This window comes from Macrobrachium rosenbergii, chromosome 29, assembly GCF_040412425.1.
Source record: "Macrobrachium rosenbergii isolate ZJJX-2024 chromosome 29, ASM4041242v1, whole genome shotgun sequence".
Taxonomy (NCBI): Eukaryota; Metazoa; Arthropoda; class Malacostraca; order Decapoda; family Palaemonidae; genus Macrobrachium; species Macrobrachium rosenbergii.
In genome coordinates this window covers 28,630,634-28,647,122 of record NC_089769.1, presented here as the reverse complement: position 1 = coordinate 28,647,122, position 16,489 = coordinate 28,630,634, and the positions used below count along the sequence as shown (strand labels likewise).

The following is a 16,489-nucleotide window of genomic DNA, read 5'->3' as shown; positions in this document are numbered from 1 at the left end:
AGATTGGACATGGACTGCTATTCGTGTTCAATAAAAGTGTAGTTGTTTCCACGAGGAATAAATCTCCACAATTCTAAAATATTTAGGACCACCTGCATAAAGCTTCTGCGAACATGAAATAATAAAGATGAGCATAAAGCATTGGGAAAATATATGACCAAAGAATACGAAATTCGCAATGTCCACGATGTGATGCAAACGAAGGACTGAAAAGCTAACGGGATGTCCCATTTCCGCCAAAAGTCTCCCTTTTGTCCCAGAATATTTCTATCACGTATCACCTTTAGATGTGTCTGCTCTGGACGTGTACGGAAATTGCTGCAAATTTCCGAACACAAAAGGTGATCAGACGTTCATTGATCAGAGTCAATCCTTATTTTTACAGAAACGGCTTAAAGGAGGTGTTTTTTCCTACAAGGTCTCAAATGCAGTGCAATGTTTTCTGACCAAGTGGTTGTTTTACGAGTATTCCATGAATATATTTGATAAACTTATAATAAATACATGAATAACACCAAAGTTGAAAGAAAGTCATTACTTGCATTTTACTAAAAAGTACTCTAAAACTCATCATTTCTGGAACAAAACCCATTTTCTTAATTACTTTATTGGAGTTTTTCTTTATTTTTGATCTATATTCTCAATAATAATACAAACAGAAACACAATAAACTGAATCTATTTTCGATAATCCCTAATCTGTACTAACCCGCTTTTGAATAAAAAGAGGATTGTGAATAGAAATTAAAAACCCTAAAGGTCTGCGAAAGAATAATCAAAATACTGTTACAAAAAAACAATAACTAAATTAAAGTGAAAAGGCATTCTATCTGAAAATATAAATATGAAAATGAAAAATAAACAAAAAAATCCAAGGATCATCTAGAGAATAGTCCAACAGTTCATTACACATGTTCACCGCCTCGGTATGAAAATGAAGAGGAAGGGTTAAACACTGATATTCCCCACACTAGATAAAAGATACGAACATTACCTGGTAATTGTAGACCTTAATCTTGCTCTTCCCGTCGGACATCGGGGAGTCGTTCTCGTCCCCGACCTCCAGGGTGAAGAGGCGGATGCCCCTTCGCCCCGTCTGGTCTTGGGTCACGAAGGGCAGGGGGTACACCTTCTGCTCCTCTCGGTCCAGCGACACTGTGGGGTTCAGACGGTAGGTTGACCTTAATCTGAAAGTGAAAAGGTAAACGGATGATTGGCAGGAATACACTAATAGCAAAGAGCTCTCTCTCTCTCTCTCTCTCTCTCTCTCTCTCTCTCTGGTAAACATCTTGTCTCTCTATTCGTTCTCAGTGAATTATCATTTCCCTTCATGAATATGTAACTGTGGGGAATATTCGACATACAAGTTAGGCAGAAGAAGAGGAAAGAGGGTTGAAGGTGAAGGCAACCTTATTTACAGGCAGAAAAAGTAATAATGCATAAAATAAGAAACCAGTATTAACCATCGATATCCACAGGGCATGCAATCTAGCCACGGGCCGGAGACAGCCATGCACAATGATCTGGTACTTAAAACAATTATCGATGAGATCTTGGAAAACGTAAACATTATGCAATACCAGTATTTTTACCATCATGCAAATGAATCAGTGTTAACATGAATAGTGTTCGTGACAAAAGTATATATCGATAAAAAGATAAGTTAGGTTAACGTGAGGCATCAGTGTTTGACATATACACTGATGTGGCTTTTGTGATTTATTAATTGTGTTCAGACGCTTCTTTCAAAATGTTGGAAATTATTTACGAGCGCATCGTATTCCGACCAAAGGACCAGAGGGTTCCAGTGCATTGCTCTAAGTAAACGCTGTGTTTGTTTTTTTTTTGGGGGGGGGTGGTAGATTATTATCTGTAAAATTATTTTAATCTATTCAAAAAGGTACATTTAACCGATAAAAACTTTAATGAATGTGAATCACTATCGCGTGTTTTGATTTAATCGAAATACCTTTTAACATGTGTATAAAATATTGATTACAGGAAACATAACTCCTAGTTCACCTTCCATCAACGGGTATATCTAGGCATTAAACAGGCGCTTAAACTAAATAAAGTGCATAGCGTGGTTAGCAATGATAGCCGTTCATAATTCCTAGTCACAGGAAATAAGGACACTACAGATTATTGTAGTCTCAGTGTCATGATTAAGGAAAATAAATGATAAGTACATGATAGGAAAAGAGCCTTGATAAGGAAAGGCTATTGTGTCATCGACAACGGTGAACTTGAGTTGAGTAAATGAATATTTGTATGATCGAAAAAAAAATCCTTTATATAAGTCAGAATAAAATAAAAGTCTTCAATTTAGGAGGAATTTTCGGCGACACGGCTCTCAAAACAAGGCAAGACGCAAAAGAGGGAAGAAAGCGATAACTGTGATTATACAATTAATTTTAAACCAACTATCTCTTGTGGAATTATAAACAATTCATTAAATCCCACTAATTCATTATCATCAAGGGACAACAATAAGCAAAAGGATGCGGCCTTCTTACCCATCAATTTGAATGAGACTGAATTTCTCCAGCCACGAGGTGGGAGTTCCTGGGTCAAATTCCATGGTACAAGGGCAACCATTTTCACCGCCATCTTCATCATCTAGTTTTATGATTATGGGTTTAACATCTTCAGGGTCCATGTTCTCCATAATTCTAGCATAGCTGTTCTCCTGCAAATTGCATAAAACATAAAGAAAATTATTTATTTATTAGCAACTAAACACACACACACGCAAAGTCTGGTTTGGTACATCAAAACTACAGTAAAACATATCATAAACACAGGTCAGCTAATCATCGCATTCACTCCACAAATAGGTTGAATGCAAGTCAACAACTTATCAGTAATTCTAACAAGTGCTTCGTACGATTATCCAGCATTTGTCAAAGGTTCTATCTCCACTTACGGTCGCTGAATTGTCTTCAACTTGTTTAAGTTATATATGCAATAAGTTCCTGGTGTATTTTTATGACATGTTGTACTGTATTGTAAACGTACCCTGAGATATCCTTGAGGGTGCCTCCTCACTGCAGTAAATTATGTCTTAAACACGAGCCGGTAACTTACCCATATATATCACAAACAAGTTGAAAACAAATCGGCGACCACGAGTGAAGAGCGAATCTTGGGTAAATGTTGTATAATCTTACCAAGCACCAGTTAGGACTGCCGATAAATCGTCGACTTGTATTCAGTCTACTTGTGTTGCGTGTGATAAGTTGGTGACGTGTGCTTATGACATGCTTTACTGCAGTTCAAACTTACCAGAGGATTGTTGAAAGACTTTAAGTCCAGTTTTTCTTAGGGTCTCTTGCGTCTCTGTTCTACAGATATACAAGTTTCATTTTGTCCTATCACATATTCTCGTGGATATGTAATAAATTTATGAAAGGCAGTTTATTATTTAATTTTTTAACATACTTTAGTGCTTTTTGCGTAAGGGATCAAATAATCCTATTAGAGAGAGAGAGAGAGAGAGAGAGAGAGAGAGAGAGAGAGCATCAGCACGTACAGATGCAGTATTGTGAGTTGAGAATACAGCATATTTTCAAGAATGGTGCTCCGAGTAAACTGACAAAATGGAGGAAGTTACTGGAACAGGTAAGGTTACAACTCAGTGATTGCCTCATGTGTTGATGGAGTGAAGAAAAGAAGGAATTGAATGAAGGTATGAATGAAATGTTTAATGGTTATTATTTGCAGATGACATATTGTTCATTGGGCGAGTGAAGGGTGAAATTAGATGTTAAATAAGGTTATATACTGAGTTAACAAGTTAGTGTGAAAACGTTAAGCTGGAAAAGTGTCATGAGCGCTGAATAGTAAGGAATAATAAGGCAGAATGGAGGAAAGAGGGAAGGGGGGGAGTGAGAAGGTGATGGGAAGGGGAAATTGAGGGGGGGAGAGGGATGGCAAAGGGGAGGGTGATTGAAGGGAGAAGAGGAGGGAAGGGGAAGGAGGGATAAAGGGGAGGGGAGAGGGAATATGGAAGGTGAAGGGAGAGGAGGACGGAAAGGAAGGGGAAGGAGGAGGAGGTATGGGGGAGGGGAAAATGGGAAGGGGATGGAGGGAAAGGGGGAGAGGTGGAGAAGGAAGGGGTAGAGAGGGGGGAAAAGGGGGGGAAGGGGACAAAATGGGATGGGAAGGTGGCAGGGGAAGGGGTGGATGGGGAAGGTGGCAGGGGAAGGAGTGGAAGGGAAGGTGACTTAAGGGGAAGGGGAGGGTGAGGAGAAGGGGAGGGTGAGGAGAAGGGAAAGGGGAGGAGAAGGGGGAGGGGGGGAAGTGGAGGAAGGGGAAGTGGAGGGGAATGGAAGAAGGAAGAGAGAAGGAGAGGAAGAGGTAATCCTAGGAAGACACAATAAATTAACATTTATTTGTTAAACTCTGAAATGGGAGGGGAGAGGGGGGGAAGGGAAAGGGAAAGGATGGGAGGGTGAAGGGAGGAACTGGAAGGGTAAAGGGGAAAGGTGGGAGGGTGAAGGGGAGGGGAACTCAGGAAGGGAAAGGGGAAAAGGTGGGAGGGTGAAGGGGAGGGAAACTGGAAGGAAAGGGGGAGGAAGGGGGAGGGGAGGGGGAAGGGGAGGGGATGGGAGGGAAAGGGAAGGGTGGGAGGATGAAGGGGAGGGGTGGGAGGGGATGGTAGGAAAGGAGAAGGGAGGGTGGGAGGATGAAGGAGAGGAAGGGAGGGGATGAAAAGGAGGGAGGGGCAAGGGAAGGGATGAAAAAGAGGGGATGGGAGGAAAGGGGAAGGAGGGGGCACAGGAAGAAGGGAGGGAGGGGTGTATGGGAGGGGGTGGGGTTTAGGGAAGAGCAAAATTGTATAGTCCAGGGGAAATAAAATGAAGGGAGATGGAAGGGGGAATGGGGAAGGAAGGAGAGGGAAGAGGGGAAGGGGAGGAGGAGGACACAGTAAATTAACATTTGATCATGTGTTGTGCTGAGGGAAGGGAATTGGAGGGGAGGGTTGGAAGAGAGAAGGAGATGTTATATAGAAGACAGATTCTACCAAGTCAAAGAAGTTGTAAAAAACCCAAAGTTTCATACAAATCCTGAGATACTGGGAGAGGTCACTGCAGGGTCACTAGAGGTCACTGCTGACCTACTGATCATGTAAGGTTGTTTTGTCACCGGGATTGAGTAACCATGCAAAATTTCAAGTACATCAGACGAAGGGAACAGGTAAAAATTGAGTTAAAAGATTTGACCCAAACAGACATATATATGGACAGACAGGCAGAAGTGTGTGCGTAAACTGTTGGAAAACATACTGGAAATATGACAGAAAGTTCCTGTTCTCCATTAATAGAAGTCCTTTTCTCAATCTATCAGGGATTTCAGACAATGAGTGGAACAATTTTTAGGTGAGATGTTCAAGTACCCCAGTACAGAAGATCGACCAATGGTTGGAATACAGGAACGCATGCAACATTAGAGAATGACTAACTCAGACTAATGCTAACTGTATGCCATTGAACTAGAGATTTTCAGAGAGAGAGAGAGAGAGAGAGAGAGAGATATTGAAAGAGAGATTAGAGAGATAAAACTTTATATTTATGATGTTGACATGGGGATGATTATCATTGAGGTATTTTTGATGACGTGATACGGTTTATGCTGATCATATATCAGACCTCTTCCCCCCCAACTTGCCCTCGGTACAAGGTCATTATAATCTTTGGCTACATATACGATCCAGACATGATTTAGAAAAAAAAAAAAATTCAAAGATTTCAACATGTTTATTTTTTAGTGAGTACATCAAAATTAAGGATGGACAAGAAAGAAATTACAGTCATACCCCGAACTTATGCGAGGTTAGGTTCCAGACCACCCTTGCACAAGTGTAAGATTGGAACGGTCTCTAAAAATGCTAATAAATGCTTATTTCTAGAATTTAAACACTAAAGAAGACCCTAATCATGCTCCTAAAGTATTAAACTAACTTTTAAATGAAATTAAAGTTACTGTAATTTCATTTAAAAAGTTAGCTTAATATATTACCCTTGAAAAAAGAAATAAATGGTTGATAAAAATATAGAGAGTGTGAAGATTAGTATACTACTTCTCTCTCTCCCATTCCACTGATCTATTTTTGTAGAAGTTTCTCAACCTCGTTTTTTAAACACTTTTTATCCTGTCTCTTTAACTTTTGTTCTGAAATGCTCTATGTCTCTATGTTTTAGAACAATGCATTTACAGTTTGTAGACAGTACAGGTAAAATTAGATCAGTTTAAAATTATGTACTGTACAGGTAAAGACATACAGAGATAAATACAATAATAATTTCCCCAACTACGAATGAGAGAGAGAGAGAGAGAGAGAGAGATAGAGAGAGAGAGAGAGATAAGTTGTCCTCACTTATGACTGTGAAGTTTTTTATGAATTATTACGGACAGAAAGAGAGAGAGAGAGAGAGAGAGAGAGAGAGAGAGAGAGAGAGAGAGAGAGAGAGAGAGAGAGAATTACATAAGAAACCTTTGACCCGCTAATCAGCAACACTCCCCCTTCTTGTCATGCTAAATTGACATGTCTGACAGCTTTGCCTTCGAGCTTCTTCACAAAAGATGAGGGAGAGATATTTGTTTGTTTAAGATATGTATCACATACAAATTTTGTAATTACAGTTTTATTATTATTATTATTATTATTATTATGCCAAGATTATTATTATTATTATTATTATTATTACCCCTATCACAGCCATCCTATTCGACTGGGTGGTTTTATAGTGTGGGGTTCTGGGTTGCATCCTGCCTCCTTAGGAATCCATCACTTTTCTCACTATGTGAGCTGTTTCTAGTAGCACACTTTTTTGCAAGAGTTCTGGAGCTACTTCGGCATCTAGTTTCTCCAGATTCCTTTTCAGGGATCTTGGGATCGTGCCGAGTGTTCCTATGATTATGGGTACAATTTCCACTAACATATTCCATATCCTTCTTATTTCAATTTTTCTATCTTGATACTTATCAGTTTTCTCTCTTTCTTTCTCATCTGCTCTGGTGTCCATGGTATTGCGGCATCAATAAGTGATACTTTCTTCTTGATTTTGTCAGTCAACGTCAAGTCTGGTTTATTGGCACGTATCACCCTATCTGTTCCCAGAGGATCTTTGCCTGATCATTTTCTATCACTCCCTCAGGTTGGTGTTCGTACCACTTATTACTGCAAGCTGGCTGGTGTCTCTTGCACAGGCTCTAGTGGAGGGCTTTTGCTACTGAATCATGCCTCTTTTTGTACTGGTTCTGTGCAATGGCCGGACATTCACTTGCTATGTTGTTTATGGTCTCGCCTTTCACATTGCATTTCCTGCATATGAGTGAGATGTTATTTCCATCTATTGTTCTTTGGACATATCTAGTTCTTAGGGCCTGATCTTGTGCCACTGTTAGCATTCCTTCTGTTTCCTTCTTGAGTTCTCCCCTCTGCAGCCATTGCCATGTTTCATTGCTGGCCAGTTCTTTTGTCTGTCTCATGTACTGTCTGTGCATTGGTTTATTGTGCCATTCCTCTGTTCTGTTTTTCATTCTCCTGTCTCTGTATATTCATGGGTCTTCATCTACTTTTATCAGTCCTTCTTCCCATGCACTCCTTAGCCACTCATCTTCACTGGTTTTCAGATATTGCCCCAGCGCTCTGCTCTCCATGTTGACGCAGTCTTCTATGCTTAGTAGCCCTCTCCCCCCTTCTTTTCGTGTTATGTATAGTCTGTCTGTATTTGCTCTTGGGTGTAGTGCTTTGTGTTTTGTCATGTGTTTCCTAGTTTTCTGGTCTATGCTGCGGAGTTCACCCTTCGTCCACTCCACTACTCTCGCGCTGTATCTGATTACTGGTATGGCCCATGAGTTTATGGCTTTTGTCGTGTTTCCGGCATTGAGTTTTGACTTGAGTATCGCCTTAAGTCTCTGCATATATTCTTTCCTGATCGTGTCCTTCATCTCTTGGTATTTTATATCCTCTCCTTCCATTATTCCTAGGTATTTGTATCCTGTCTCATCTATGTGTTTGATGCCATTCCCGTCTGGTAGCTTTATCCCTTCAGTCCTTGTTACTTTGCCTTTTTGTATGCTGATCAAGGTGCATTTTTCCATTCCAAACTCCATCCTGATGTCCCCAGATAAAATCCTTACAGTCTGGGTTAGGGTATCTATTTCCTTGATGTTCTTACCATACAGCTTGATGTCGTCCATGAACATCAGATGGTTAATTCTGTTGCCTCCTTTCTTGAGTTGGTACCCAGCATCCATCTTCTGCAGTACTTTTGTCATGGGAATTATGGCTACTATGAAGAGTAGTAGGGACAGTGAGTCGCCTTGAAAGATCCCTCTCCTGATGTTAACCTCTGCTAGTCTTATCCCAGAGCTTGTAAGTACTGTATTCCAGTTGCACATTGTATTTTTAAGGAAGCTGATGGTGTTTTCCTCTGCCGCATATATTTTCAGGCATTCTATTAGCCACGTGTGCGGTATCATGTCAAAGGCTTCCTTGTATTCAATCCATGCCATACTTAAGCTGGTTCTCCTTCTCTTACTATTCTTCATTACCATTTTGTCTATTAGGAGCTGGTCTTTTGTGCCCCTGCACTTCTCCTGCAGCCTTTCTGTTGGTGGGGGATGGTGTTTGCATCCTCTAAGTAGTTGTATAGCCTTTCACTGATGATACCTGTTAGTAACTTCCACATTATTGGTAGGAAGGTGATAGGCCAGTAGTTGCTATATTTTCCTTGTTCTTGTCTTTCTGTACTAATGATGTTCTCCCTGTGGTCATCCATTTGGGCACATGGTGGTTTGTGATATAATGCTGGAGTTGTTCTGCTGTTCATGGGTGTAGGGCCTTCAATTTTTTGAGCCAGTATCCATGGATTTCATCAGGAACTGGGGCTTTCCAGTTGGGCATTTTCTTTAGTTGGTGTCTCACTGTGTCTGTCGTGATCTTGGTGAATCTTAGTTTTATTCTCCTCATTTCTTCTGCCTTGATTTCCTGGAGCCATGTTGCATGTTTGTTGTGTGATACCGGATTGCTCCATATGTTTTCCCAGAGTCTCTTACTTGGTCCGGCTTCAGGAATTTCCTGGTGGTTGTCTTCCCCTCTTAGTTGGCTGTATAGTCTTTTCTGGTTGGTTCTGAAGAGTTTGTTCTGTTGGAATCCTTTATTTCTGTTCATGTACCGTTGGATCTCATGTGCTTTCGCTTTAAGCCTTTGTTTTATATTTTCTATTATGTTGTTTAGTCCCTTCCCTTGTACTTTGCATTTCTCATTCAGTTCCTCTCTTGTTTTCTTGCTTCTTAGCCTCTTTTCTGCAATCTCTCTCGGTTTACTCACTTCAGACCTTGTCACCATGATTTGTTTTTCTAGGTGCCTTTTCCAAGGCAGTTGCTGTTTTGGTTTCTGTTGGGTTGGTTGTGATGGTGGTGTTGATGTTTGTATCTCCATGAGTTCTACTACTAGTCTTGCTCCCGCAAATGCCAGATTATTTGTTTCTGTGATACTGGTGGTGTGGATTAGTCTCATTATTTCATTAACTTCACATGTTTTTTCCTTAGTTTCTTTGTGTTGTAGGTTTTCATGGAGGGGGTCTTTGTTCTTTCTGTATCTGGCTTCATCCATTGTCTGATCTTTTCCAACCATTCAGACCTCTCTGTTACATCTTCGGAGTTTCCTCATGTGTCGTTATTTGATAGGTCATCATTTCTGCCGTTTTCTGCGTCATCGTCTCTTAGTTCATCTTCTTGTCCTTTGTTGCTGGGTGTTTTTCCTCTTTCCAGTTCCTCTCTTTCTGTTGTGGAGAGGCAGTTCTTTTTCTTTATGTTCCTTACTTGGTCTGCCAGCCTCTGTTCTGTTTGAGGGGTGTGATTTCTCTCATTCCACATTTTGACCAATCTTCTTCTGTATCCTCTTTCTGCTGGGTTGCTTCTGATGTAGCATCTCCATATTTCCTTATTTTCTTCTCTTGACCATTTCTTCTTCTGGTTTGCCTCTGTAGCTCCAGTCTCTGGTTGCTGGTTACTGTCGTTGTGGTGGTGAGTTGCTGGCTGACAACCTCCAAGTACCTGACTGTCCTCCCCGTTGATTGGGTTGTATACCTGGCTGCCGGACGGAGCTCCTCTGTTGCCATTTACGTCGTTGTCGTTTATTCTTTCATTTCTTTCCATCATTGCTGAGTTTTGCTATTAAACACATAGCTGAACCCTACCCCATCAGGGTATAAAACACTGAGGAGAGCAGTCACCCATCCAGCGACTGACCAGCCCCAATGTTGCTTAACCAGTACATCAATGGGCTAAACCACACTGCCATGGCATCCCATTATTATTATTATTATTATTTTTGAAAATTAGTACTTATTATTAGGTCAAAAATTTATCATACAAAACAAATAAACATATATGTGTACCATAAAAATTCTCTCATCCCAGTAAAAGAGAGAGGGGGAGAGAGAGAGAAATTATTACTTTTATTATTTAACGTTGTTTAATTTACACATCAAAGCTTGAACACATAAATTACCTAAAAAATTAACCATAAACACTCTTGCAGGGTTTCTCAGTATTTGCAAATGTTTGCATGTCTCTGAAAAACTCGTGTATGAAAATTGGTTAGGTTCCAATGAAAAGGTCGCATGTCTGTGAATTCGTGCAACTCGAATCGCACAAGTTCGTGGTATTACTGTATACACATTCCTCATCACTCAGAAATTTTTATAATCGAAAAATTATGAAAAGAGGACAAATATCTACATAACAAAAAGACCCAGTGTGAACAAAATTTTTATTAAAAGCTGTTACTTACTCCTTTCAATGACAAATCTCCAGTCTTGCTGTCGATGGTGAAGTTTCGTAGCTCGACTGGTGATAAGTAGTAAAGTATATTTTGACTGACTGTGTGTGGCAAATCCGGGTCCAACGCAGATACCTAATAAAATCATGCATGGGAATATGTAATTATTTTGCTTAAGTTATAAAAAGCAAATAATTAAACAATCATGTGCATATGACTCAGGGCCTTTCATCCAAAACGTTCTCTCAAAACAAGAATAAAACTTAATTTCATCCTCAGAAGAGACTCGGAAATCAGTAAAATCCCTTGTGAGAAGTACAGTAACTTTTATTCTTATAAGGAAACATGAACACATATATATTTCATCCCTTAAACAGATTAATACTTAGTTAGTTACCAATTAAATGAAAATTCTTTTTGAAATTGCAAAAAAGAATAGTGCACTGTTTTAGCATTATTGTCTGTTAGCCCTACACAGCATCCAAAACCAGAACTAGTTAGGGCTCTAGTTAAAAGCTGTAAATCAGAACCACAGAATCTTTTTCCCTAACACACTGTCTTAAAAGAATATCCCATTCTCAATGAATTTTAGCTAAGTGATAAAATCCCAGCTGTTTCATAAGGCAAATGATAGATTTAATGTCATGATCATGATCATGATCATGATATATTTCATATTCTTTTCTAGCCACGAAAGGATGCCAAGCTAAATATGACCTTACGATGGTCATATCATGAAAAATACCATATACTATGATGGAACTGTTTTTTCCTGTATTTTTGTTCTTGCTGTGGGAAGGAAGTGGCTTCTGGACATGAGGCAGTAAAAGCTGCACTCAACTGAGTATGATGTTGAACCAGATCGAACGAAAAGTATATCTGATACTTTCACAACTATGAAGATTCGAGCTGAATACTTCAAGTTACTTGACGCTCTACATGCCTTTAGGTTACGTTGGTGTCGTAAATTCTGGCCTCTTGAAAGAATTATACAACTCTACCCTAGAGAGGATGATGTCTGTTCTGCAAAAGTTCTGTGTAAAGGTGAAGAATGTCTTATACAGATCAAAGATACTATCATGTTAGAAGTAAATGATAGATATGAAGACAGTAACTGTGGAATGAACAAGGAGGATGAACTCCTAAGTACTGAATGTGGTGTTGATCATACTGTGCACGATAGTGAATGTGTAGTAATGGATACTGTCGACCACGAACTGATTGAGAGTGAATCAGAGACAGTGGGTGAAGAAAGTAGCGAAAGACAAATTACAGTGAATGTATCCAGAACTCAGGGCAGACCCAAAAGGAAAGCGGCTCTAGCCCAAAGAGAGAAAATGGGATATTGGCTCCGAGAGGGCAAACTATAGTGACTTTGAGAGATTGTATAAAAACATGTGTTCCTTGAGGAGGAACGAGATGGAACTGTGAGAAGGTCCAGGTACCCTTATAGTTAGGCTAATCTAATGATCTGCGTGCTATCGAGAGAGAGAGGAGCACCAATATGCAATTTGTTTACATTTCATTGCTTTTTGTGCACTGCTGTATTGTGTGACTGTAAGACACGGAATAGTGTTCATTATCCTACTTGTACTTAGAGCCAGCTGCGATTGTGGGGCCTCCAATTGTATCTGGGCCGTAAGTCAGAACCAAACGTTGTCCACTTCAGGAGTCATTCTCAACCTTTCTGCCTTGGATGTCAGGTCCGTCTGGCTGGGAGGATGTCGACAAAATTTTCTGCAGGGATTTTGCTGACATAAACCTCCCATATAGTTGTCTTAAAATATCAGTAGAAATCGCAACCGCACGAACGATTGTGTCTAGCTGGGCTGACGTGGAAGATATGCGATGGTTCTTATTTGAAAAGTGCTATTATTATTTCGTTTGCCACATGTCCTTTGCTCTAAAACAGTGTACTACATGTCCTTTGTTCTAAAACAGTGTACTACAAGTTGCACTTTTAGCTAACTGGAATTTTGGATCTGAGAAACTTGCTTGTAGTGATATGATTGTAAATTTGGGAATTTGGAAATTTCTGGAAAGAATGCTCGTAGCAACTCTGCAGTGCACTCCATGCTCACTCTTCTTTTTGCAATGACAGACGTCAGATGTGTAGCAGGTGTCTTCTTGACTAGAAGGCCGGACACTGGCTAGATCTTGCTTGAAACAACAGGTGTTTGTGTCATCATTTTATCCCACTTAATCGAGGCCGATCATTGCTGTCCATCGACATGTACCATGTCCAATAGTTACGCTACACTCGCAGGCTCGATTAATTCGCGATGTTAGTGAATTGTGTCAGAATTAGGTAATTTTTTAATCTTGATTGCCGGCCCGCACGTGGTCAGAATTCATCTTTGTTTCTGGATTCAGGTTAACATAAATCTGGATAACTTTGAGATTAATGCAAATTTAGATAGTTTAATGTGTTTTTTGTGTGATTTAGTTTATTTTTGTAATAAAATTTAGAAAATAAACTTGTGTTTGTGTAGCCACCACCTGTTTGTGCAGGTTTGGAGTCGGTGTCTCTTTTAGACTGTGTATCAGGCCCAGAACATCGGGCAAGAGCCAGTTAACTGAGTTACCGTCGAGAAATTCTCGACATACGCAATCATCTAAATTCTGTTAAATAATTCAGTTGTTAATATACTGTAGATTAACAACACTGAGTATTGTTAGCACATGGTTGAGAGACTAGCAAAGACAGTCAAACAGTCATATTAAAATGAACGATAAACCTGCACTACTGCGAAACCGATGGAAAATTACCTTCAACTAATAGTGTTACCCTAACTTCACCAATATTCATGCAGAAATAAATAACACGAAGAATAAAACAATTCGAAGGAAATAAATAACTAAGTTGGAAGTCACACGAAAATAATAATATATTGTATTCTCGAAGTCATACGAAAATACATAATATAATGTTCTTAGCCATTTCTAAAACTAAATAAAAAACCCTTTGAAAAGCAATATAAGAAAATAAGTTAAGACAAGGGACTTGATAAAAATAACACTGCGACTTGGAAGAAAGGAATGACAATAGAATGAAATTAAAGTGTACAGAGCGAACAACCTTACCTTTCCGAAGGTGATGTTGCAGTCGGTGTTTTCAGTGACGGTGAAGGTGTAGTTGATTTGTTCAAACACTGGCTGGAGATCGTTGACGTTCGTGACGGCGATAACCACGTTAGTTTCAGCTGGAGGATTAGCCCCATCGTAGACTCGAACTCTCAGCGTAAACTAGAGGAAGAAGAATGAAAGGAAATGATTCCCAAGTGGTTTTGGTTTATTCGACCTGGTCATCTTTCAAGCAGGGCTGTTCTCATTTCCTGTATAGTATGATGACACTCGTTACTCCTTTTACATAGTACCTGATGGTTACATTTTGAAATAAAATAAGGCCCCTATCAATATTGCTCTAGGCCTAAAACCTAAACAAATCTGTTATTGATGGCTGAAGTGTTATTCTTTTTACCGAAGTTTATAAATCGGCTTTGCTGTAAAAATTACAGAAGAAAACAAACTGCAATTAAAACCAGATGGGTGTACTTCAAAATCAAAATGCAAATCATCATTAACTAAAAGGAAATCTCAGCGGCAGGATGTCATCTGGTAAAGTTTTAATCTGCTTTCTAATAATGTTTTGACGAGCAAACAAGAGTATATTTTGAAGTAATGGAGATTTAATTGTCAGCTGTATACCAGGCCTCTTTTCCTTGCAGTTGTTTGAACTTCCAAACTTGTTATCAATAAAAAAGATTCACAGGCTCTACTAAATATTTGTTTTTTACATTTCCAATTATAAGGAATGAAAACTGGCATATAAACTACTGTAGCACAGTATTACTTTAAACTGTCATCGCACACTAAGCCTTAGACAAAGCACACAAACGCGATCTACTTTGAAATCAGATGTTTTTATTATTATAAAACATTACAACAAGCGTCAAAGTATTTGCACGTCAGCAGTTCACGAAATGTTTTCATGCTGTCGACTAGAACATAACAACATTTAGTGAACTGCTGACATGAAAATTTTGTTTTATATAAAAATAGTATATAAAAAAAGGTTGATGACTAAAGTGGGAGATAATGTTTTTTTATAAACATTAATCAACATTGTTGGTTAAATCTAATATTTAGCTCTATAGCTATTTTTCTAAGTTAAAATACGACGTCATATTAATGTATTCATATCCAGATGTGAATAAATATTGAAATGTAAGTAAAAAACTAGTTCGAATAATACACAGGAGAGAATTACAACTCTATGTACACTCGGCAAGAAAAGTGAAGATACAGTTTTCATTAGATTTCGTTCATTGAATTTCAATTTTTTTCTTACAGAAAACACATAATCTCGGTAAATTTACTCTAGTATATGAAAATACAATGCAAATTATATCATATATATTAAATCTGCAAAACAAAAACGTTCAGATACTTAAAAACACCATGCATGTACGAAGTAATCAGAATTTCTCAGATGACTTCGTTCATAGAGATCTAAAGATAGTATGTGGATATCTCGGTGTAGTACTATTCATCAGAACGGCAATATTTACTCGTTTTCCGTTATCAACAGGCCTTTTATTGCATCATCATACGAGGTAATGATAATTTCTTTAATTTTACACATTCATGTTTGTATTTCACGGTGTTAAAGTCAGCTGGAATTAATGGCAGTAAATGTTGTGACACCTAGGGTAGGTTGATCAAATTTATTTAAATCCGCAAGAGCGTTCTCTATGATGTGAAGGGCAGCGCAGGAGCTTCGGGAGAAAACACAAGTAACTGGATGTTTCTTGACGTTGCCATAGTTTCTCTCTCTCTCTCTCTCTCTCTCTCTCTCTCTCTCTCTCTCTCTCTCTCTCTCTCTCTCTCTCTCTCATTGCTAAAACATACTATACCAACATAGTGTAGCTCAATCTCTAAAAGAAAAACAAATGAAATGAGTAGCTCTACCATAGGCCCTAGGCTTACACAACAGCAACTCTCTCTCTCTCTCTCTCTCTCTCTCTCTCTCTCTCTCTCTCTCTCTCTCTATTGCTAAAACATACTTTACAAATATAGTATCGCTCAGTCTCTAAAAAGAAAAAAAAGAATGAAATTAGCTCTACAGTACATATAGGCCTAGGCTTACACAACAGCAGACTCTCTCTCTCTCTCTCTCTCTCTCTCTCTCTCTCTCTCTCTCTCATTCGTTCCTTTTCGTTGGACATTGCTCAAATTTAACTCTTGATTTCATTATGGAAGATCGCGTTTCCGATTATGCAAGCATTCCGTTCAATGTGGTGTCATAAATTCATTTGTGTAAGGTTGCTTGGTAAGTTACGTCGAAAAATGTTTATTTTGCTCAGAACTGTCGCTGCAAATTACAACTTGAACGAATACTGTGAAACTTACTACTGCATTTAAGTATCAATGATTTCACAATCGTAGAATATGATTGAAAGTTATAAGAGGTCAAGCAAAAAACAAACTCAATAAGATGGCAGCTCCTCCCCTTTCTAAAGTTGCCAGATGTCGCATTATTGAGCAACATATGTCCGAAGATTTAAAAAAACTGTATCCTCACTTTCCTTGCCGAGTGTACATCATGGGCAATTACGTGACGTCGCTTTGGAATAAAATACTAAATAACATAAAATTAAAGTCTAGTCTCTGTTTTCATACATAGCGTATGCTT

At 39.0% G+C, this 16,489-nt stretch overlaps 1 protein-coding gene across 1 annotated transcript in view; it reads right to left on the bottom strand.

Annotated features, from left to right (window-relative positions):
* LOC136854445 (DE-cadherin-like) overlaps positions 1-16,489 on the bottom strand; it is a 212,880-nt gene that overhangs the window by 89,953 nt on the left and 106,438 nt on the right. Inside the window, 6 exon segments of the mRNA XM_067130738.1 lie at positions 994-1,186; positions 2,516-2,688; positions 9,340-9,627; positions 9,834-10,184; positions 10,807-10,929; positions 13,879-14,040. Coding sequence (XP_066986839.1) covers positions 994-1,186; positions 2,516-2,688; positions 9,340-9,627; positions 9,834-10,184; positions 10,807-10,929; positions 13,879-14,040 — 1,290 coding nt within the window.